General features: G+C 46.0%; 1 protein-coding gene across 1 annotated transcript in view; it reads left to right on the top strand.

The window, feature by feature from the left end:
• The first annotated feature begins 218 nt into the window (after nucleotides 1-218).
• LOC139056089 (uncharacterized) overlaps nucleotides 219-25,560 on the top strand; it is a 52,483-nt gene continuing 27,141 nt past the window's right edge. The window contains exons 1-7 of the mRNA XM_070533948.1: nucleotides 219-348; nucleotides 1,592-1,705; nucleotides 3,870-3,923; nucleotides 6,969-7,007; nucleotides 8,709-8,797; nucleotides 11,450-13,117; nucleotides 23,267-23,507. Of these exons, the coding sequence (XP_070390049.1) occupies nucleotides 11,545-13,117; nucleotides 23,267-23,507 (1,814 nt within the window). The 5' untranslated portion in view covers nucleotides 219-348; nucleotides 1,592-1,705; nucleotides 3,870-3,923; ... (1 more) ...; nucleotides 8,709-8,797; nucleotides 11,450-11,544. The remainder of the gene's footprint in view (nucleotides 349-1,591; nucleotides 1,706-3,869; nucleotides 3,924-6,968; nucleotides 7,008-8,708; nucleotides 8,798-11,449; nucleotides 13,118-23,266; nucleotides 23,508-25,560) is intronic.

The following is a 25,560-nucleotide window of genomic DNA, read 5'->3' as shown; positions in this document are numbered from 1 at the left end:
ATGCTTATTGATATTGCAGGCTGTGATAACATGAATCTCATTTTCATTCTCATATAATGACAGTCTTTTAAGAAGAATAAGACTGCAGGCATTACTGTCACAAACGTGCTTCGGTAGGCCATTTATTTGTTAGAAAAAGAATGAGGTGCGGATTTTTAGAGCACGAGCAAGTTCGCAAAAGGGCGAGTAAGCAAAGAAGAAGAAGAAGCGAACCTTGCTGCGCGTTTGTTCGGCTCGCTCCGTGTCTGAAACAGCATTTACGGTGCCTCGCCAGGTGACCGCAAAGTCTTCCCTGACTTCTACAGCGGCAACGTGGGTCCAGCTACCGGCTGCACCACGCCACGATGAGTAAGTGGTGCACAAAGGGCAATCCGGGGTCGAAATAGTGCTAGCAGCTGCTTAAAATCTCATAAACCACCTAAATTGCGCTGGTAAGATCTGTAGAACAAGTATACAATTAGGTATATAAGAGAAACCATGCCTCGAACGCTATGTTACGCGGCAATAGGTAGAACCAGAACAAGGTGAAACCAGGAGCCAACGTTTCGACCAGTGGACTTGTCTTGTTCAAGGGCTTGAAGCCTTGAAGAAGGCAAGTCCAGTTGTCGAAACGTTGGCTCCTGCTTTCACCTTGTTCTCGTTTTGCTCATTGTCTTGAATTTCCATCTCCCACTTTGCCGTGTTTTCCCCGGGGCATTAAGCATCCATAGACGCAGTGGCAATGCCATGTTTGGATTAGTCCTATACTGCATTTAGAGTCCAGAGTGCGACACCATCCGTGCTAATCACGTTGCCAGGTGACTAATGCTGAGGTCAATGCTGCCTTTTAAAGACCTTACACAGTAGTAAGCAAGCGGCCATTATTCGTAATTGTGCCAGGGGGATTTGGTACCCAGCTGCTATCCCTTAGCGAGGTGATATTCTGTACTTCTGATAGAATCGTCACTGCAGGCAATACGGTCAACGATATTATTGAGTTTCCAGTTAAATAATGAAGGCCACATTTGTGTCTTCAAAGTACCTCCGACAGCATATATATAGGGCCCCTAGAAATGTGAAATGCGACCGGCCGTACTTGCAAAACACAGCAACGCAGGCGTGCGTGACACTGAATTCGGTTCATTTTGCTTATTTACGAAGCTCTGGAGAGAGAAAAGTTTACCGAGGACGGCTACATCCAAGCGTTCTGGCAAAGACTCAAGCAGGTCTGTGTGATTATTACGGAGTATTAGGCAGTGAAACAATGCGAAGTCCACGGCAGGGAAGAGCGCCCATTTTTCCGTATACCTTTTTCGTTCTTTTCTGACGATTTTCTCGCTCACGATTTCTTTTCCGTCACTTTTACATCTCATTGTTTCGCATTAGATTACATCACTATAAGTAGGAACCAAATAGCACAACATTAAGTAGTGATAGACTCTGCGACACCGTAGACAGTGTCTGGAGGCTTAGAAATTACACCTAAAGACCATTTTCTAAACGCCTAATACTGCTCCGATTATGACACTGTTGAGGTGGGCTGCTGGCGCATATGCGTACAAAAAAAAAAACGCCATTAACACAAGGTGTTTGCGTGTCTACACGTCTGCAGCGGACTCAACGAATCTGGTGACAGCCACGTCATCTACAACGCTAAGAGGGCATTCGACGACGACTCCAAGTACGACTGCCTACAGCACTACGTCATCGCGGCGCAAACCCTCATGTGAGTGCCTGATCTAGAATTTAAAGGAACAGTGCAGTTAGAAAGGACGGGAAACGATCATTCTGGGCCAAGTTGTAACTAGTTTTTAAAATCTTACGCTGTCTTAAAAGTAAAAATAAGCAGCAGGCACGCGTGACCGCGCACAATCGCCGACCGATACCTAGCGAAGCGGTCTCTGCCGAGACCGCGAATTTCGATCGCCTGTAAGATTAAATCAAACGCGTAAAAACCTTGCCCCCTTTATAATGCCGTTGGAAACGTTGAATTTTAACCAAAGACCATATTTCACCAAACTCATGTCCGCGTTGGCGCGCACGTAAGCCACATTGTGCACCCGGTTAACCCAAGCGTTGATATCAGTGGGTGTTAAAGAGTTTTGACACTACAGCTGCTTTAAGTCTTCGCTGTTTGTGAAATGGTAAAAGCGGGGCTCCATGTTTTCCTGTTGAGAGCAAAATAACAGGTTGGAAGAACGCCTTCAGAAACCATCACAGGATGGCTTGACGTTAATGCGATTAGCAATAATGCAATACAGGTGCACATTGTACTGCTACCGTTGCAACGCTTGACGTATGATTTGTGTGTTTCTTGCGGAGCTGTACTACTTCCCTTTTACACCAAACGTGAAATTTGGTGTGACGTATTATTTCCTCGAGACAGTGTGAAACACGGCGGATAACGACCGTACAACATTTTCGAATACTTAATGAAGGAACTTCTGCAAAGCCTGTAATTCATCCGCACGTGGTTCGCTTCGCGTAGCCGAAACCCATAGTGTTCTATTTCGTCAAATTTGGTTTATGTGGAACTTCGCTCCGAGGAAAGCGGGCTAAGTTCTGCACCATTTTTAAACAGCGCTCAACTGGCTCCAGAGAGCTTGCATTGGTAATTTACTACAAACGACACACCTCACATACTAAGAAATTTGTGTACGCATGACCTGCAACATTCCCCTTTTCACTAAATATAAAGAAGGTACCTAGCATACTTCACGGAGGTATAAAAAAAATCTACTAGTTGCAACATGGTATGCACAAAAATAAGGAAGAATTAACGAGTATCCAGTAATTATTTGGAATGATCGTAAATAACCTGGAAACGTTATTATTTGGGTACACGTCAACCCTAGCCTACACCCAATTGGGACCCAATATGATTCCGCGTCGCATACAGTTGCTTTAAGACGCTGAAGAACATTGCTGGTGACGGTCGTGCAGCACTTTCGAGCACTTGTTGAAGGTATTTATATATTGCAAAACGCTTGAACCTTAAGCTCATGAAGCTACGCCTACACGTTTCCCAGAACATGCTACGTAAACCATCGCATTGTCAACTTTGAGGTGCGTTTAGTGTTTTTTTCACATTAGGAAATCTCATGGTTCATGAAATATGCTTCTAAGTTTTTGCAACACCTACATAAATATGTTTTCCTAAAAAAGCTTTAAATCGCCTAAACAGTTTACACTTTCATCGCAAATCACCTAAACGTGGTCTCGGTTTCAACCACATTTAAACAAGGTGCTTAGTCTACTTCACCATGATCACCGCGAAGACCAAGTATACGCGTGACACTCAACAAGAAACAAATCGGGTAGGCTGTGTCAGGGATGCCGCCACAGTACTGTATACGTCAAATGTCTTAGTTTCGCGCATTAGAAAGCCCACAAGCCTAACTTTTTTCTAGCCTTTTCTTTTTGTCGAATTTTGCAGTCGTGATTGCTTCGTATTCGCCCCATTTTCTCTAAATATTAACTATGCGAAGGACATTGTCTCGACAGGATACCGTGAAGACACCCATAAAAGTTGCGCGGGCGCTTCTGTTCAGACCCTCAGCACCGCTGCAAAAAGTCTATATCTGTGTTACGTTTGGCCATGGTATGTTTTTTTTTTTTTGAGCAGGCAAACATTCGGATTCAATCCCGCAATAATACGATATATTTATGTTGGCTAAAGTTTAACCGAAAGCCTGGTGACACCCGGGCATTCTTTCGGCTTCACGCCACTAACATATGCGACGAAATATCGGACTTCTTCGGCAATCGCGACTACAATTCGTTGGCTGCCTAAAGCGAATGAACTAAAGAATTTCGCGTTCATTAGCACCTTAAGAGAAACTTGTTTTTTTTTTCTTCTCGTTGCACATACGAAATCTGCACCTTTGCAGCGCGCTCTTCGTCCACGGCCACGAAGGCATATACGGAATTTCTACCAGAACAAGGTAAGAGGCAGAATTTGTGCTTGTGCCACGTTATCATGCCAACAATGGATAACGATTATGTATGCCTTCCTCATTGCAAAAGTTGATAAGTAAACAAGTTCTCTAAAGCTAGAGAGTGCACATATACAGTTTTATGGAGCTTGTAAAGTGACTAATTTGCCTTCCTTACGAGTGAGTTGCGCTATACAGTTGCTCCCAAACAGGACGAAAAGGGGTTGATACAAAACACGAGGTGATGTGAAAAATGCCCTCGCGTGTTTCTTCCTGTCCCCCCCCCCCCCCCTTGCTTTTTGCCGTGTTTACCAGTAACCTGACTAGGGCAACTTATTCGCACATGTACAAGAGTGGTATGTGTACAATGAAACGAGTGTTACTTGTGTACTGTGCCGAAATTAAAAATATATTGACAGATTATCGCTTGTTTCACACACGCACACACATATTTGCACGGGCGCGCGCAAACACTCACGCGCAAGCACACACATACACTGATATGCGTACGCAAGTTCGCACTTAAAAGAATGTTGACAGATGTTTTTTACGTTGACAGAGGTTCTTTACGTCGGACAAGGCAAGAACAGCTGACGACGGTGAAGTGAAACTTATAGAGTTTTCAGTGCTAGCGGAGCTTTAATTGCTTCGTTTTAAATATTTTAAATCAAACAGCGTATGCTGTAGGAATTTGTTCGTATTCCTGCTGAGCTGGGTTTCGCATGGCTGTTTGTTTTTTAACAAAATTTGATATATCTCTGTATTTTGGCTATACTGGCTCAAGGGACCGTGGCTAGTGGTGACCATTGCAACAAGAGAGCTACGGCTGCCGAGATATATACGTCATAGGCGATCTTTGTCCGTGTCAAATCAATATCAGCGATACTACAAAATAGAAAAAAAAAAGTTTCATGCAGCTACTATAAGAAGACCAGGGCTCAAGATATCGGCTGGGTAGATGACGCATAATATGGATTTCCATCTGTTTGCGTACGCTGGCAGTCACGACCAGTTCTGCAGCCGATAATGTCTGAACAACTCCTATAATTATGTTCATAAGTACAAATTCATGTTTACAAGAGTTTTGTGAGTAACAAGGTCGCCTGTTATACTTTGCCCCAAATTGGTATGACTTTGTAGACGAAAAAAGAGCAGAGTTTACAGTTCTGTATTCTTCGTTAAAGTTAGCTGGTGACTATAATCTTCCCATGTATTTGTATTTCTTTTTAGGAGATGTGTAAGTATTATGGATCCCTACATCTGTTTGTACCCTTGGAATAATAACATTAGAGAGTGTTCTGCGTCAGCCCGTAATACAGAAAAAATGAATTTAAGTGTACATGTATACAAAACAATGCATATACAAAAAAAGGAATAAAGCAAGAAAGCCACATAGCCGAAGACTAATTGCATAAGCTTCAAGATATGAATGGCGCGATTGAACAATAAAATTTCTTTCACAGCGGCAGAGGGCTGTTCCCATGGGGATACGCACACATAGTGACTGAAAAAAAAGAAAGAGAAGAAAGTCGTTTACGTTGCATTATACCAGCTTTATATGCGTGTGGAACTTGTGATGATGATAGCTGAAATAGCATACTGCTATGTTTTATGGTGAAAACAAAAACCTTTTTAAAGAAACCGATTAGTGGGACATTCACACTGCACTGCAATTGGAGGCTGGAGACGAAGTGGACGCTGAGTGTTCTAAACTATAGCGATGGCTGAATAAATGGTTGTCGGTTACATAAAAGAAAAAGAATTTCCCCAGTCAAGAATATTCTATAGACATCTTGCAGTCAAACATCTCTCTCCCTTTGGCGATATAAATTACGCCTGCACCATGTATGGAGCAAAGCGTTAAGAAAATCGTACAAAACCCGGTTTTGAACAACACAGAAGCTTGCCTACGTCACTGGACTGCTTTTGTGCGACAATTGTGTCCGCAGCGAGCACAGTACAGTTGCCTGTAGCCGCAGTGTTGGCCTAGTGGCTATGGGCTCGCGCTGCTTAACACGAGATGGCGGGGTCAACTCCCGACCACGGCAGCCACATTTTTGTGGGGGCGAAATGCAAGAAAATGAGCGTGCAGGGTGCATTTCGGTGCATGGTAAATAACCCCAACTAGCTCATATACATCGAGGGTTCCTTCACTACGGCCTGCCTCATAATACAATCGTGGTTTTAGCACGTAAATCCACCGAATGTAATTCAGTTTCAACATTTGGCTGCCAGGAGAAATCGGTTCGGCATTCCTTTATTAAAAAGAAAATCCCAATATTGGACGAGATGCGAGAGACTATACCTAAAGAAAGCTTTCTGCTAAATATACTGTGGTTTATTTCATGCTGCCAGCTATGGTCTTTTCTTTTTAGCCGAAGGTTCCTAATGCCCTTGAAGCTTACTTTGCACAGTGAAGGCCACGATTGACGAAAGGCACGCAGCAGGAGATGTACATTGCACGGAGTCATTCAGTCGCCGCATGATGTGATACTCGGTTACAACCCTTGATTCTCGTGTGGGGCACCCGAAGCTATGGTGCGAATATTTAGGCATCACTCCGTTTACGGTGCTTTGTGACCTTGGCTTCTGTGGTGAGATTATGCAAAAATGTATCTACAGTGAGAAAGTATAACGTTAGAAGCTCCATGTGCTTGAAAAAGAAAAATAATACTTACGGGGGCATCCCGTACAAGGATGCACAGGGGGCCATTTGGACTTAAGACATTACTAATCATACGTTATTTTCTATTACACTTCGTGCACGTGGGTCACCTAATTCGTACGCATGATGTTTTTGTCACTGTTACTCGTATCTTTTTTTTCAGTGCTGCTAGAGAAAAATATATTGCTAAAGAATTATTTGTTGGGATAGTTCCTCAGTATTCCATGAGAGAAAAGCTGTCGCCAGGTTTGTAGTGGCGTCTAAAGATACGCTATTCGGTAGCCATCGAACCCGGCAGAAATCTTATCCCGGTTGAAGAAATATTTCGTGCGCCAACATTTTCTCTCCCACTTGTTCATTTTATCAAGTCGGGCTTGATATTTTTGCAGCCCGGCGACCAGGTATCGACAAAGTGCCGGAACTGCTTGGTAAGTGTTTCCTGGATTTCTCAGCGTCTAGAACGCTTCAGGATTGCATGGATTTGCAGATTTTTCAAATGCACGAACGTTAAACCTGAGAGCCCGCCGAAGACAATCTACTTATGTTATGGCGAATTCGTTATTATGCGGTGAACTGCCAAACAAAAAAGAAAAAGTTTCCAATGTTCGAATGCCATAACCCGAGGAGTGTCGAAATGCGATTATTAAATTTATACGTTCGGTCAGATTGACAAGTGTACTTGTGTGTCCTTTCTGCTAACAAGTGCTAAAGGTATCCATCAGTGCAAGCCGCACCCGCATGCATCGGAACTCTCCCAAGTGTTACCGTTGATTATGCCTGATGTCAATGTTGTCGCTAAACATTGTGTAATCAGATTCTGTGCGAGATGCGAATGTGCCGTACTTCCTGTAATGTACGCGAGCACCAGCTATTACACCGAAGCCGTCAACGAGTCATTTATAAATGGCCGGCACGTCTGACCTGTAGATCAGCTTTCGACAATCTCCGACTGCGCTTGCCGCAATCGTCGTGGTTTGGGTGGCACTTGCACAAGTTCGCCTATTAAAACCTTGAAGTTTCGAAGTGACGCTTGTGACAGTGTCTGGTTCAATGCAGCCACGACTTCTTGAAAATATATTCTGGAAGCGTGTTTCAAAGGTCACACCATTGATTAACATCAAACATAATAAATCTCAATTGAAAAGCTACGGCTAACATATGGCTGGTGGTATCGCAAACATTCATTGCATATGGGTAGTGAAAACGCCCAACGAGGTAAGGCTGATGACCAAGTGTTCTCGTCTGAACCATGACTCGGTGAGAAAAGGTGATACGTTTCATTGTTTTCTGCTCACAACGCCTCTATTCGGCCGAATAGGTACAGAGTTTCGGAACAGCTGTCAAGAATAATTATTTCAGTATATCGTTCTAGTGCCGTTTGAATATGCCGATACACACAACGCAAACTGCGAGAACGCACAGTATTACGGAAATAAGGTTCATTTTTTGGCGATGCATGGCCAACATCACCAAAAAGAGACGCGACAAACCATGTCTTTTGGTCAAATAAACTGCTCGGCAGGCTCAGCTGCTTTGCCGCTGGCATCTACACAAGAAAGAGTAGTACATTTATTGCTGATTTCACGGGGGATATGATAATAGCAGGCGTACGACTATCTCTGCCCTTCAAGCGGATTTTGCCGTTCGAAACACCGACATATATCGCTCACCAGTCTTTCCTACATTGCATCGCTGAGAAGGGCCGCTGCAGGTAGAATCGTGCTCTGTATAGTTAAGAGTTCACCAAATAGGATTCATGTATATGACAAAAAAATGTAAAATTTAGAGGTACAAGGGGATTTTTCTTGAGAGAATTTCAACTGCACGCCCGCCGCTACCTCTGCAAGCATCGCGAAGCGTCATGACATACGCGTGTACAAAGCAATGACACAAAATGGAAGCTTATAAATGGTCATTCCATAGGAATGTTAGCCGGAGAGGGAAGTTGCATCTGTATCAAGAAAACATCAATCTCTGATTGTTCAATCATTCATTTCCTCAGAAAAGAGGAAACAAAATGCTCAACAACGTCCGCAAGACTATTGCAGCTTTGTTACGGTCGTCAGATTTTTTTTTCTATGGTGCACTTGCCATTTTGTCACGTATCTTTGCCTAATTTATCCTTCCAGGAAAATCAAGGCCGTCTTGTGTATTCTGTTCGCCTTCCTGGTCATACTGCTGGTCGTAGTGTGCTACACCCTATTCACTTTCTTGACAGGTGAGTAAACATTGTCTCGATACGCGTAGTTTTGATAAGCAGTGTTAGGTAAAGCGCACATGATTTCACGCGACCTTTATTGAGTCGGATAAACGAGCTATTTTATGCGTTGCCATTTAGTGGGCGCCGTTCAACTTGACAAGTGCTGAAAGCTTATACTAGCGTGGCACATTCATTCCGAGTAATGAGCGGACGTTCTTGGTTTTCTACGACGCGCCGCTCTTTCTTTGCCGCCTATTCAGCTGCGGTGGTGACGGCTGTCGCTCTATCCATGAACTGATTGGCAATAAAGTTACACTAGGTATTAAAAATAACCTACAGCGGCACATATATAGCGTTCGGTGCCTCACGTACTTTAAATGCAAGCCTCCCAGGCAAATCAAGGCCGTCTTGAGTTTTCTGTTCGTCTTCGTGATCATACTGCTGGCCGCACTGTGCAACGTTACGGTGGGCGTGCCGTACGAGACGCAGTTTAAGGTAATTAAACGAAAATATCGAGAACGCGTTCAGGCGCAGGGCATCGTCTGGTGCCTCATGCCAAACCTATTTAGGCCGAGACAGTCTGCTATCATTCATCCTGGCATTGCTATGCCGACGCGTCACGTAAGGCCTACGCATGCCAGAATAGCAAGACTGTACCGGAAATCGGCCACTCGATGCTTTCTCAACCAGCGCTTCAGGTGAGTGGAGGGGAATTCAAAGCTCATTTCAACATGTAATTGTGATCAGCGACAGCGAGAGCGCAGCCATCACAGCAAATCGCTCTGAAGCGGCAGCCGCGGGTGCATGCTTCCATGTTTGGCAGAGCTAAATTCGTTAGCGCACGTAAATATTACGTACGATAAGCCTGCTAAATAACGTTTGTTAGCATTGCGTGAGTAAATTACGGAAACGAATTAGCGTATGTAGCATGCGCGTCACGATGGCAACGCTATGTCATTTCGTACGCAATGCTTTTTACGTTTCCTTGCAAACGCTGCTCTAGAAGTCTATTCTCGTGATCAGTAAGCTCTAAAAATTTCGCCCACCCTTGTCGAGAACAGTGTCACTGCTTTAGACATGCAAAACCAGGTACAAAGGGGGTAAGCACACCGGCATACGACGATTCACGAGTAACAAGACAGCCTGGTCACACGGAGATGGCCTAATGGATTGTTCACTACTGTCAACGTAACTTTGCTTCAGCTTTGCCCTTGATCGGCTACCGTTGGTCGATATTAGCTGGTACACAGTTTAAATTGAATACTAAATGACGTTTTCAATATGACCAACTGAAATGCAGCTTGGCCAAAATGAGTGCGTTTTATTAGAGGTGAAGTACCAGACATTCTCACTACTTTGTCGGCAACCAATTAGGGAGGTTTTAGTGCCAATTCAAAGGCTCACTGGGTACTCTATGACCAATTTAAGTCCGTGGTCGGCGGCACTACATACAATTATTGAACCGTACTGGTGCATTTCAGACATATAGGACCGCGTCCGTTCATTCATTGTCTATATTGAGCCACAGGCCGTCTCAACTGTGACCGTCTCAACTGAGCCAACTGTGACCGTCTCGTCACCAAAAACTTCTCAAGCACAATTAAAATGCTGTAAGAATGCGCTTTCAGCGTTGGTGTTGGTTATTTCTTGTCTTCGTTCCCGTGTTTATAACGTTGTATTGTTTTTAAGCGTAGATCCAAATAGAATCTATTGAAATAGTTTTATTTTCGTGTAAAAAAGGCTGAATGGTCATTTGCGACTAAAAGCTTCACAAGTATTGTCTTGACTGGGGCCCAAAGACCTTGCAAAGCAATAGGTAGGAACTGTTTGCATGACTCAATCCATGTGAACACTAAGACAGCCTATATAAATGCACGAATAATACGTTGTGAAAGATCACACTGGATACTGCCGAGAATCACAATGGTCTGCCATTCTAGCATTCATATATCCAGAACTCTTCACCTAACGCGATGTCCATGTAAAAACTGTAACATTCTACATACAAAGCCAAAATAAATTTTGATGAATCACATCGAATAGTGTAAAATATCATCATGATATTAATATTAACATTCTGATATCACAGCCCATGAATTATGAACGAAACTGCCATTTATTTAGGCCATTCGTGTCCGTAGGTCTACCTAGAGTGAGTTGAAGGTTATCCTCTAAATATTGGTGTTTGTAAATTGCTAGAAACTATCGTATCGTCTAAGAATTCAAATTTCGTGTGTTTAATGATATCAACAAGCCCTGCTTCTACTCTTGCTGGTAATAGTTCTCCTGGAGGTCAGCCTCCTATTTCTCTTGAGTCTCCCTTTATGTATCGCAATGCCCATTTGATTAAAAAATAAATTATGGGATTTTACGTGCCAAAAGCACTTATAATTACGAGGCACTCCGTAGTAGAGGACTCCGAAAACTTTGACCACCTGGGGTTCTTTAACCTGCACCTAAATCTAAGTACACGAGTATATCGCCCCCATCGATATGCGGCCTCCGTGGCCGGGATTCGATCCCGCAAACTCGTGCTCAGCAGCCCTAGCCACTGAGCAACCACGGCGGGTCCATTTGCTTTGACTAGACCTTGTTGCTATTTTGCGGCATTACGTAATGGTCTTTCTACTTCTGTATAATTTCCTCCTTTTTTGTCTTATTCGTGTCCAGCGGCACCTAAGCCAACAGTGCGCGCTACAGTGGTAACCAGTGCACAAACAACCACTGGTACAGAGGAGAAGGCTACAGACGAAAAATTAACTGCAATGCCCCCACGAATCCCGAGGCCGCCTCCAGCTCCAGGACCAATTCCATCTCCAACATCCTCAAGTAGTGCGCCACGGCCCGTTCCACCTCCGGCAATGCCACCTCCACCAAGACCTGCGCCCCCACCACCAAGACCAATTCCACCACCAAGTACTCCACCACCGACTGCGCCTCCAACACCCAAACCAGTCCCGCCACCAAGTGCACCGCCACCGACTGCACCTCCAAAGCCCCAACCAGTCCCGCGACCAATTACACCGCCACCAACTACACCGCCACCGACTGCGCCTCCAGCGCCCAAACCAGTTCCGCCACCAACTACACCGCCACCGACTGCGCCTCCAGCGCCCAAACCAGTCCCGCCACCGACTGCGCCTCCAGCGCTCAAACCAGTCCCGCCACCAACTACACCGCCACCGACTGCGCCTCCAGCGCCCAAACCAGTCCCGCCACCAACTACACCGCCACCGACTGCGTCTCCAGCGCCCAAACCAGTCCCGCCACCGACTGCGTCTCCAGCGCCCAAACCAGTCCCGCCACCAAGTACACCGCCACCGACAGTGCCTCCAGCGCCCAAACCAGTCCCGCCACCAAGTACACCGGCACCGACTGCGCCTCCAGCGCCCAAACCAGTCCCGCCCCCAACTTCACCGCCCCCGACTGCGCCTCCAGCGCCCAAACCCGTCCCGCCACCAAGTGCACCGCCACCGACTGCGACTCCAGCGCCCAAACCAGTCCCGCCACCAAGTACACCACCACTGACTGTGCCTCCAGCGCCCAAACCCGTCCCGCCACCAAGTGCACCGCCACCGACTGCGCCTCCAGCGCCCAAATCAGTCCCGCCACCAAGTACACCACCACTGACTGTGCCTCCAGCGCCCAAACCAGTCCCGCCACCAAGTACACCGCCACCGACTGCGCCTCCAGCGCCCAAACCAGTCCCGCCCCCAACTTCACCGCCCCCGACTGCGCCTCCAGCGCCCAAACCCGTCCCGCCACCAAGTACACCGCCACCGACTGCGCCTCCAGCGCCCAAACCAGTCCCGCAACCAACTACACCGCCAACGACTGCGCCTCCAGCGCCCAAACCAGTCCCATCCTCAAGTACACCGCCACCGAATGCGCCTCCATCACCCAAACCAGTCCCGCCACCAAGTACACCGCCACCGACTGCGCCTTCAGCGCCCAAACCAGTCCAGTCGCCAAGTACACCGCCACCGACTGCGCCTCCAGCGCCCAAACCAGTCCCATCCTCAAGTACACCGCCACCGATTGCGCCTTCAGCGCCCAAACCAGTCCAGCCACCAAGTACACCGCCACCGAATGCGCATCCATCGCCCAAACCAGTCCCGCCACCAAGTACACCACCACCGACTGCGCCTCCATCGCCCAAACCAGTCCAGCCACCAAGTACACCGCCACCGACTGCGCCTCCATCGCCCAAACCAGTCCAGCCACCAAGTACACCGCCACCGACTGCGCCTCCAGCGCCCAAACCAGTCCCATCCTCAAGTACACCGCCACCGACTGCGCCTTCAGTGAGCAGTCCACCACCTCCTTCAACGGCCACATGTACGTTCAGTGCCCTCCTTCATGATATATTATGGCGTACAAAAGCGTTTACTTTTCTGCTTATAAACCAAGGAAGCTATATAAAACTTCTGGAGTCGCAGTCCCTGCAGCCACCTACCAGAGCGACCGAAGCCGCAGCGGTCATATTGTTCATATACATCACCAAGATAGGCGGCCGCGGGTTACACGTGGTGTTAGGTTTCATTTGTCGTTCCAAGACAATTGATAAGAAACCTCTTTCAGATGTACATCAGTTCACAAATGCGTGTTGTTGTCGAAGAAAATTTGCTGCAATTCATTTCTTGCCGCAGGCTCCAAGAAATTGAACCGACAGGACGCTGCGGCAATCAGTTCTTTTTCCTTTGTTAAATTACGATTGTTCTCTCGGGTGGTGAGACTTCGCAATATCCACCGCAGATTACCCGATGCTTGGCTAGGAAGGTTTTTCAGCCACCTTTTGCAAAGAGCTAATACTTTCCGCTAGGAACTTCTGACTATATGGTGCGACCACCGTCTTCATTTACTGCTTTATCCAGCGTGAAGGGGAGGCGGGGGATGGGAGAGGGGGAGGGCTATTGCATTGCTCTGGACATGGGGAGAAACAGCAATTCACATTTTTTATCTCATCCAGGTAGTTTCAAAAAGGCCTTCACGCCATTAGAGACCTTACTTTATTCAAAATGTCATATTAAGAGCTCCTAAATTCTATTTTTTACAAAATTGCCAAGCTGGTTTTCTCAACAATGACACTACAAGTCATACATTTACCACACTGAAACACTTGATGTTTCTATATTAGGCCCGGAGGTTGTTTCATCGAACTTCACTGTGGACCTTCTCTTATAATTCATATATCCCTAAAGATATCGATGCCTTTTACCCATCGCGTCGGCAACATTTATCAATTGAACATACGCATTGAACTGGCACTGTTGAATATAATCAGAAAATTAACATAAATACATCAGCCAGCAATGCTACAAAAACATAGGAGCAGCATAGAATACTTTTCAGTGACACTTGAGTTTTTCAGAATTTATATATTGGTTTGCCACAAGCTTAGTTTTGAACTCACCTTCTGTGTCCGTTGATTCTTAAATAATGCATGCCCCGAAAGCAGCGTTCGCGCTCCACACAAAACGCTCGATTAGATTTCTGAGGAATGTCGTGCATTCTAAGCATTATGCAACACTCTGAAATCTTCAAATTTTAATTGAGCACAAGGGGCACTTCTGTTCCATCCAAAATACCACACAATGTTCTTTCGACCAGCCGGTATTATTTCTGAACGAGCAGTAAGCCAGTGAGATATGCAGACGCGTACACAAGAAAATAAGTGGACTGGATTTCAGTTCCAATTCACTTCATTTACCAGATATTTCTGGCTGGATGAGCGCTGCACTCGAGGCCTCTCCTTTTTTTCTTTTTTTTTGTTTCTCCCAGAGAAGCTGTTAGCCTCTAGCTGGCCAGAATTTTCGTACCCGTCCGCAAAAAAGAAAGAAAAAAAAAGAGCCAATAAGAAAGCACATATCACCTTTGGCGTCAGGCATACTTTACATAGCTCAGTACTCATTTCAATAAAGAAAAGCAAAAAACGAGCGTCGAACCCGCTTGCTGGCTGATAAGGCTCCTGTGAACAATGCGAGGCTCGTTCCATCTCGCCGCGTGTGCTCCCCGGTAAAGATTATGGTCGCATAAGCTGCGCCGGGGTCCGGTGAGGGGTGACAAAAGCATGCGAATCAGCGAGTGACGTCACGAAACTTAATATATAAAAGGGAGACGTGCCTGGTAACACTCATTTCATTGCAAGACCGACATTAGTAGACCACGCAAAAACTCCCGAAGAGCAGCGTGAATGCGATGAGCGTCGAAGAGTACAAAATCGTAATGCTCAACAGCGGTGTCGTGCTAAGGCTAGACAAAGAAGTAAAACATTTCATATCCCCATTGGCGGCAGTTTGAGTGGTTTTCTAAAAGCTTTCGCAGGGTCGGGATGTCGATTGAATTTTTTTTTGTCATAAATCAAGCGCTCGTCCTACTGGTGCAAACGTTGCACTGGTTTCCCTATTACAAACACAGGCATTACGAGACAGTGCAAACCCAATAGAGAAGCTCAAGGAAAGAGCGCGCCGAAAGTCACATCCCCAGTCAGCTGCGCTACGAAACATCACAGGCAGTGACGTGCCAGCGACCACTTGACGCTTTACTTTCAAGCGTGCAAGTATGAACACCTTCCTCACTGTTCCCAACCGAGGCAAACGTACGCACACCATCCGGTCGTGAGTAAACAATCATAGCTGATACGTTACAGACGTTGCAACGGTAACCTTACACCAGAGGCGTCTACTTTACGTTATTGGTGCAGCCATGACTTTTTGAGAAATTGTAGTGCCCTCAGAGAGCGCGCCACAATCAGTTGAACACTGTTGCGACAGCGCAGAATCAGTAAGAACGAGGAACGCACTGCACCCTGTGCTACGGCGGCTACTCCTCGGCCTTTTTTGCCTCTAGCAAACCAGCGGTGACCGGCTTCTCTTTTGGAGAGCCACCTTGACTCTAGAAGTCTAACTATAGAACCTCCGGGTTATATACGTTTGCCGCAACACAAACTTGAGAGTAAAAGCTGCTGGTAATGTTCGGGTTACGGCGACGGCTTAAAGAACAGCACCTGAATTTCCCCTACCCTTAACGTTGGCTATTAACTATAGTGCTCTAAAGCTGTGCACGAGTTCAGGGATCGTATTCAGGGCTATGACGCCAGTCTTGCTCTTTGTGCCGAAGACAAAAACTCGTGCATCTGAACACGTCGGTGGCAAGCAAAATACGTCAGCGTTTTTACCAGCCTAGGTGTTGATTAGCTGTGTTGAGCCCCATAGATTGAAATTTTGACTGAACATTGTGCTGAAACCGGAAGCATTGGGAGACGCTGAGAAAAGTGTCTCGCATATTATTTATTTCGCATCTTTCAATGAAATATAACATTTTAATTCTTGAAATTGTGGCTACGGCAACCCTTACATGAAGTGTTGGAATAATATTATTAAGAACTTAGGCATTTCTTCTGTGAATTGCCAGTATTATTACTATAAATATTACCAATATCTGCAAGAAGTGTCATTGATTAGGCAGCGGTTTGTCATCCCCTTCTAGTGCCCACTTACCGACCGATAGAACTATGGCAGAACCAGGTACATTTAAAATACTTGTCCATCGCGGTCGTCGTCTCCTAAAGCGAAAAATTGTCTACAGCGCAAAACATCACTTGAAAGAATGTGTGCTTGCCGATAGAGAGCACACCAAAATAAGTTGTTTCTCGGCAAATTGCAAAACCCGAAGAACAGCAAAGCTGTTCTCTCGTCAAAGGCCATTCCGCAAATGGATATCACTGTTTTATATTGAGTAAATTAAACACACATATAAATTAGTCAGCTCCCATCGTCATTACACAGTCGCCATTTCGTTGTGGCCATACCATGTTCGTATTGCTGCTGTTGTTGTTGCGCCGTCATCATCTCAATCTCCATCATTGGACCGTCGTCACACCATCGTTTAATCAACCTGTCATGGCGTCAATAAAATAAGTCGGCTACAATTTTAGAAGCAACCGCGTGACACCTATATTTACGCGAGCAATGCATTTCGGAAGTGTCACTAGGGTGCCCAGTGTGGCACGTGCAATAATGCAATTGCAATGTGCGTATTCGCACTGATGACAAAGAAGCAGTCGGCTCGCTTCGGTGCACCCCCGCTGCGCTATCCAACACTGAAGCTGTAAAAAGGCTTCGCAGGCAGCTGTGCAAGGTACATTAGTCGACGACCGCCATCACGTGGACCACCGGCCACGCCCATTTTAGCGGAGGTAACGAAAGGGTCCATGAAGTGGGGTGGCTGGCGACAAGCTAAACACTCCACATCTATAAATCCCTAGAATAAATGCGAGTCCACTCCCAAAACAATACAAAAAGCAGCAAATATAACGCGAAACCTGTAGGCCTATAATTGCCACCGAAAATCCAGCGTCCTTGCCAAGCCATCCTACACATGACAAGTTTGCGGTTCACAAACGCACTCCTAGCATCGTCGCCATCAAGTGGACAACGTGCATAAGAAAACACACCGCTGCCACACAGAGACGCCTTGAGCCTTCGCCACGGAACCACGAGATCAAAGGCTCTTCTATGGATTCAGGGGCAAAAAAATGTCAGAGCACAGCCTCCATCAGCCGTTCTGTAGGATTGTCCAGCCTTCGCGGAGCAGCGCAAGCCAGCGACTCCAGGGCTTGACTATCTTCTGCGACGCTATCTACTATCTGCTGCTTGACTAACTGCTGCTACTATCTTCTGCTCACTCACGGAAACAACAAAGTCAAGGAAACGGCACTGGAGCTCCTGTGGCATGGCCAAGAGACGGGTTCTTTTTCAGATATGAGGTGATTGCTGCGGCCGTATCCTACAGTGCCCATTTTCTTTCCCCATTCCCTAAACCACCTTATCCACAGATAACCGTGAGCCATCCTGTCCGTAATGATTTTTAACGCGATAGCGTTAAGGAGCTCGTGTCGCAGAAAAGCCGGTGTCGTCGGCGTCGGTGTCGGCGTCGGCGTCAGCGGCGTTGACCGTGAGTGATAAATCACGGCAGGCGCTTCATAAATAAAAAGCAACTTCCAAAGTGGCCTGGGTGGGAATCGAACCAGGGTCTCCGGAGTGTGAGACGGAGACGCTACCACTCAGCCACAAGTTCGATGCTTCCAAGCGGTACAAACGTGCCCCTAGTGAATGCGGTGTTGCCTTCGAAACGAGCCGTGGAAAGTTATACTGCGGTGTATATCGGTAATTATGAACATGTAACTTACAGAAGTCGCAATTCCACGAGTAGCGAAGTGCGTTTCCGCTGCATTTCTTCTGCGCTTTCCGCACACGCAGAGCCATCTTGCGGCAAACACAGAAGACCCCCTCCTCTCCATGTACGGAGCTGCCCCGACAGATGGCGCTCCACGCTCGCATTGGAGCTTTGCGGCCCGGACTCTCTCCCCTGACAACGCTTCGCCTTGCTCCCTCTGTAGAATCAAGCGTCCTTTCTTTCTTTAGATCACTATCTGTCTATCTCTCTGCCCGTGCCGATCACGACGTTTGGCTGGCGTGCATCATTTCCCCCTCCGAGATACCGAGTTCTTTGGTTCGTTCCGCTTGCTCAGGCGCACGTTTCGTTGCTGCGCCGAACGCCGCGTTGCTCGACCATATGGCTCGACGCTCACCGCGTCCGATGCGGGGCGCCTCGTAAGTGATGGCTGCCCTGTAGCCCATTGTCTTACACCCCTTGGCGGGTCGACGGGAACGCTGTCGCGTTTTTTCATTAACTTATTCAGTGATTTATTAATTCCTGCGGTTCGCATAACATACTCGCTTAATTTACTTCACAATCATCGTCGATAGTTTCCGCCACAATTTCTTGTTTCAATCATAACGCTACCATGTTGAAGACACATATGAGAAATTTAATCGTACTTTATAATGATTCATTACGATTTATCCAAATGAGAAGCGGAACTCTGCGTTTAAACCGCTAAGGCTAATAAACCAGTGAATAGAAAAGATAAATACTTTCGGCCAACTTTCTGAAAGAAAGCACAATAGATATCCAGTTGCGGAAGACGACTGCTGACAGAACACCGTCGGTCTACTCCTGGTATCTAGCGCCACCCCTTTCTTTTTAAATCGCTTTGCTTATGTTAGCTGGGGTGCCCCATATTAAAATCAATAATGCCTGAAGTGAAAGAACCTAACTGTGACCAGCAGAGCTCAGTACGTACCACTTTCAGCGTTATATTATTGCTATTTTCACTTTTTACTACCGAAGTGTACGTTTAGTGGTCATCATTTGCAGCTGCTCATCCGACGAAGTATTAACTGCTGTGCCAGTATTGAGGACCGAAAATATCTTTCACTGTGAAATGGCATTGTTCTTTTTGATAGCAGCACAATAATTATAACTAGCAGTCCTAAACCCCATTTTCTTTCCAAGCACAGTTGTACCATTATATCCTAGATGATAGTACATGTAAGGTACAGCTGTAATCCTTAACCAAGCGCCAAGAGCCAGGTGACACTCACGTGACGTAGTTACAAGACCAAGCTTATCTATCATGTGGTGCACCGATAGCGTGAAAGCGTTCGCAGACAATATAACGGCTTCTTTAAGAAGCGAATAGTAACAGCGTGATTTCCTCATTAGCGTACGTAAGTTCCTCTCATCATGTCATCACACAGCGCAACTGCATGTAAAATTAAAACTAAAGACGTTTCATAGGGCTCTAAAATATTTAAAAATTAAATTGAGTAGGCGTTCCATTCTGTGAAGGTGGATGACCAGCGAAGCTGCACCATATCACACAGGGTTAGGCGAGGGTACATGCATTTATTCTCATCATTTCGTAATTGTAGTAATGATAGCTTTGTGATTGCGGTGACATACGCTGATTGCCTTAGTTAGAATCTTAGAATCTTGGCCAAAGTTCAGGCTATACACGACCGTTGTTAAGTATTCGAGTAAACATGGCTTGGTGTGGCACTTGTAAACCAAACTCTCCTAGCAAAAACTGAGGGAACGATCTCTTGATTGCTTTTCAAATGTCCACACTGAAGTCTCCAACGATGATCACACGGGTGATGTCATCACGGCTAACCCATACAAAGTGTGTGGTCATTAACTTCTCGATGTGGCACTTTCGTGGGCCGGAAGATATGCAGTGTCCCAACTATCATGCACCATGGTTTTAAAATATGCACAAACAGAACCAAGCTAATGTAGTGTGCCGCCGCATGGAGATACTCAGATTATTTTTCGCATTCCACTTAAATAGATTATTAATTAACGAACTTCTCAATTATTATAAGTAGAAGAAAAGTGTCAATGAGAAATCTGTAGAGCAACATGAAACACTCCCGATACAGCTTTCTATTGCTAAATATGTGCTAAATAAAAGTGTTTTTCCGAGCTTGAAAGCAGCCCACGAATACACGCAAAGTGCCTCGCGCGGTCAGTCGTGCGGCAATTTCGCATGGATTCGTGGCGTTGGTATGGTATCACAGCCGCCTAGCGTGTGGCCGCTTTTATACATGCTTTTCAATCTTCATTCAAGAAGCGCTCGTGGCAACGAGGTAACTTCGGCAACCTGGGGCGGTCTCCCCAAGGTCGATCCAAATAGGTCGCGAAGCTTCGGGCCAAAAGCGGTTCAGTACAAACTGTCACCGACATCAGCCAGCGTGGTTATGGGAGCAGCGACTGAAGCGCGACTATGTTTGGAGGGAGCAAACATTGGGAAAGAAAACAAGCGCTTTTTTTTTAATTCAAGCGAGACACAGTAAGATTGATTCAACAAAAATAAAATTATTGGTCAATTTTATATATTTGTTACGATTTAAGGAAATACAAATTTATCTAATTTTATTACTATTAATAAATGCATTTCTTTTCAGCGCCCGTCATTACAGGGGGTGTTGATGCCGCTATCACTCGCAATGCAATGCCGCTCTTGAAGTGGGCAGAAAGGCGCGCCCGTAAAGTTGACCTGTTGAAATACGCCCCCCTCACACGTTGTGCTTTTTTGCTTGCAGAAGTTTGTCTCTATTTGGTGGCGCGGGTAGCTTCACTGCTTCTTAACCTTTCAGTGAAAAGTAGTGAGTTACGACCGCCACACAATTGTTGTTTTCGTGCGACTGCGCTGGTCGACGGGCTTGGCATCCGATGATAGGATTAGCATTCTAAACCTAAATCTTTCGTCGGCCTCCAAAGAAAGTATGTTCTGTGCAGGGGTGCAATTTCGACAACCGTACCACTGGCCTTTTCTTGCATTGCTTTCCCCGCTGAAAGCTCGAAACGTCCATCAAGTCAAATCATGGGACAATTGAATATATAGGTCTAAACGCAGCCCAAAAAAACAAAACAAATTTCGCACCTTCGAAAACAAAATGACGTAAGTTGTGCTTTTAACGGATATGGCATCATATAATTTTTTCTTCAACCGGAAGTGTTCTCTCCATATATAGATGGCGCTAAGCCCCATGAACCACCGATGAACCGCCATGCGTTGAACCTATGGGCTTCTATAGAAGCTTCGCTACCAGGTACACTTACCTTGGCCTCCCTTTGGAGCGCCTACGAAGTAACACATAACGACCGTTCTTTCTGGAAAGCACTATACCACAACCGATAATCATGCCTTATCTGGTATGGTCATCAGTCAATTCAGCGACTCAGATGTGTGCGCGAAAGAATTGCTCATATCTTTTAACGCGATAGCGTTAAGTAGCTCGTGTCGCAGAAAAGCCGGTGTCGTCGGCGTCGGCGTCGGCGTTTGCGGCGTTGACCGTGAGAGTTAAAGCACGGCAAGCGCTTCATAAATAAAAAGCAACTTCCAAGATTGGCCCGGTGGGAATCGAACCAGGGTCTCCGGAGTGTGAGACGGAGACGCTACCACTCAGCCACGAGTTCGATGCTTCCAAGCGGTGCAAACGCGCCTCTAGTGAATGCGGTGTTGCCTTCGAAACGAGCCGTGGAAAGTTATACTGCGGTGTATATCGGTAATTATGAACATGTAACGTACAAAAGTCACAATTACACGAGTTGCGAAGTGCGTTTCCGCTGCATTTCTTCTGCGCTTCCCGCACACGCAGAGCCATCTTGCGGCAAACACAGAAGACCCCCTCCTCTCAATGTACGGCGCTGCCCCGACAGGAGGCGCGCCGCGCGCGCATTGGGACCGCTGCCAGGCGCGTCGCGGGACTCCCTCTCCCCTGACGACGCTTCGCCGTGCTCCCGGTTTATATTACTATCTATATCTCTGCCCGTGCCGATCACGACGTTTGGCTGGCGTAGATCGTTTCCCCTCCGAGACACCGAGTTCTTTGGTTCGTTTCGTTCGCTCAAGCGCACGTTTCGTTGCCGCGCCGAACGCTGCGTTGCTCGACGCTCACCGCGTGATAGGTGGGCGCCAAGTCCGATGCGGGGCGCATCGTAAGTGATTGCTGTGACGTAGCGCATTGTCTTATACCCCTTGGCGGGTCGACGGGAACGCTGTCGCGTCCCACTCTTGAAGGCGAAGCTTAAGCGTCCTCCAATTTTTTGCTTCCGTTTTGACGTCTAAAGTTTTACCAAGGTAAATGTACCTGGTATCGAAGCTTCCATAGGAGCCCATACGTTCAAAACATGGCGGTCCATCGCCGGGTCATGGGGCTTAGCGCCATCTGTATGTGGTGGGAACACTTCCGGCGGAAGTAAAAATAACGTGACGCCATGTCCGTTAAAAGCAGAAGTGACGTCATTTTGTTTTCGAAGGCGCGAAATTTGTTTTGTTGTACTTCCTTTGGAGCTATATATTCAAATGCCCCGCCATTCAACTTGATGGGCGTTTCGAGCTTTCAGCGTGGAAAGCGATGCAGGAAAAGGCCATCCGTACGGTTGTCGAAATCGCATCCCTGCGCAGAACATTCTTTTTTTGGAGGCCGACGAAAGCTTTAGGTGTAGAGTGCTGATCCTATTGTTGGATGCCAAGTCCGTCGGCAAGCGCAGTCGCACGAAAACAACTACACAATTAACTGGCGGTCGTAACTCACTACTTTTGACTGAACAGATTAAGAAGCAATGAAGCTACCCGCGTCACCAAATTCAGAGAAACTTCGACAAGCAAAAAATCACAAATTGTGAGGGGGGCGTATTTCAGCAGGTGGTACGGTTGCGCCTTTCTGCCCATTTCAAGACGTGCATTGCACTGCGAGTGATAGTGGCGTCAACGCCCCCTGTAGCGATGGACGCTGAAAAGAAATGCATTCATTAATAATAATTATATTAAACGTATTTATTTAACTCATCACGAATATATAAAATTGACTTGGAATTTTATTTTCGTTGAATGAATCTAACTGTGTGTCGTTTGAATTAAAAAAGGCGTTTTTCTTTCCCAATGTTTGTTCCCTCCAAACATAGTCGCGCTTCGATCGCTGCTCCCATGACCCCCCATGCTGATGTCGGTGACAATCTGTACTGAACCGCTTTTCGCCCGAAGCTTCGCGACCTATTTGAATCGGCCTTGGTTTTACTGCATTGAGAGCCGTGTGATCCGTGGTTCAGCGCTGCTCTTTCATTATATTACAGCAAAACCTACACCACCCCCCGTGAAACGTCCCTTGGGCAAAGCTCCATTGTTTTGCACTTTCGGCGTTCACTTGCAAAACTACGACAAGATCAACACCGACGCCTGTGACTATGCCTTCATTCCGTACTACGTTCGCGGTAAGGACACCTTTACCGACGACAGCGACACGCTCACTCGGACATTGCTCAACAAAGCGGTTACATCGACTAAGACGTCCTACGCCATCAGCGTTCCCCATGCGTAAGTTATCTCTGCCAATTACCGCTTTACCTTTTAACCCAATGACAGCGGAGAGTGAGATGATGGTCTAGATCTTGTCTGTGCTGTTGTAATCACTGACACCATTGCAGGTGCCATTAACCTTTTATTGACCAGTGTGACCCACAGGCAACATGCCGAAACTAAGTTTTTCTTACCGAGGTTCGGGTGTTAAGCACGGAGTTTGTGAATGTATTCGGCCAACGCTGAATGAGAGCCAGCACGTTTCATTTGTTGGTTTGGAGCAAGTGCACCGGAAGAGGACGAAGTTTTTCGCGCTACTCGCTTTGTTTTCAGAGCACAGTAACATAAGAAAGACAGATGCAAGATCTCCCACGTACAGTGGCGTCACAATATGCAAATGTGTAGAAATCAAATGCAGGCGTTTGGGTCATATATGGCGAGATCTATCTATAAAGATTCCAAACGAAGCAATAGGTGGCTCGGGGTGAAGCTCGCTTCCAATTTTATGTTAGTCGTTTGCCCCTTATTGATGAAAAATCGGCCGCAATATTTTTTTTCTTTGAATACGCCTATTCTGTCTTTGTTCTGCACAGTGAAACATAAGATCAACATTTTTTTGGTGCATCTATATGTGCAGCCATTAAAAAGTTATCATTTCTGTTCTCGCAGTTTTTACTTCAATGAAAGCTGCGATTCTTTCGCGACATCATTGTGGTGTGGTAAAGGAAACCATAGATTCTTTGCAACACATTAGAAAACAACACACTAGTGCTACTATGTTCTAGGTGCGACCAGAATAGCGGTGGAAGCACTTGTGCTAGGAAAAAATATGCGTTGGTGATTTTTCGCTAAATGCAGGACAAATGCGTGAACGTTCCGTCGCAGCTTTTTGAGTTCTGAGACCCACGTTTAAAGCACATTTACACATTGCAAAGTGTTGTTCAGGAACTCTATTGGCACATACTTTGCCTCTACGGGAAGCGAAGTGAGACTTACAGCATGTATGTATACATGACAGTACTAATTATGGAGGGACATCGAGGGGGCTCGATTTTTGTTAACCATGGCCAGATAAAAGCAACAGACCCTGAAACCAAAAAAATGCACCCAGCAAATTCCCTGCGGCTGAAACTGAAATGTTGAACATAACGATATTATGAGGAGAAATGAAATTGGACGAAAAGGTAACGTGCAGCACGTGGGAGCCCAACCCAGAGCCTCCGCATTACGCGTGCGTTGGACTAGAAATTTTGCTTCGCGACGGGTGTCAATCCATCCGCTTACGTTAAAAAAAGGATTTTCCACATCCGCCCACCATGCCATTGAGTGGCTCTGGCTAACACTCCCAGGGATGCTCTAAATACTAAAGTTAGTGTACGCATTGATATTCGTCGTCGTGTCACAATAGGTAGTGCAACGCACGCGAATTACGAAGGTTTTGGGTTCGGCTCTCTCCGGCGGCAAGTTATCACGCCACCTTAATTTCCTTTTTCTTCATTATTTTCTACATTTCAATTGCCACCACAGCTAATTTCCCCGATGCTTTCGTTGGCTTCGTTGTTGGCAATGTCTGATCACGCCTATGTATGTATGTATGTATGTATGTATGTATGTATGTATGTATGTATGTATGTATGTATGTATGTATGTATGTATGTATGTATGTATGTATGCATGCATGTATGCAAGCATGTATGTATGTATGTATGTATGTATGTATGTATGTATGTGTGTATGTATGTATGTATGTATGTATGTATGTATGTATGTATGTATGTATGTATGTATGTATGTATGTATGTATGTATGTATGTATGTATGTATGTATGTATGTATGTATGTATGTATGTACGTACGTACACACACACGCTCTTCTAAGCTCTCCCATCCCCTCTCTACCTCTACCACGGAAGCAGTTTCCCGAAATTCGCACACACTTTTTTCCATTTTGACATTCGAAATACTAATGCATTAATATCAGTGGTTCCCTGAACAGAGCCAGATTGCCTCTTCCGATATTTTCACCGAATCTGTAGTGCTCAGAGGTGATTTTGATCACTACTTTCCTAAC

Source organism: Dermacentor albipictus, chromosome 2 (assembly GCF_038994185.2).
Source record: "Dermacentor albipictus isolate Rhodes 1998 colony chromosome 2, USDA_Dalb.pri_finalv2, whole genome shotgun sequence".
NCBI lineage: Eukaryota > Metazoa > Arthropoda > Arachnida > Ixodida > Ixodidae > Dermacentor > Dermacentor albipictus.
The sequence above is the reverse complement of the archived record's forward strand: the minus strand, read 5'-3'. Positions and strand labels throughout refer to the sequence as shown.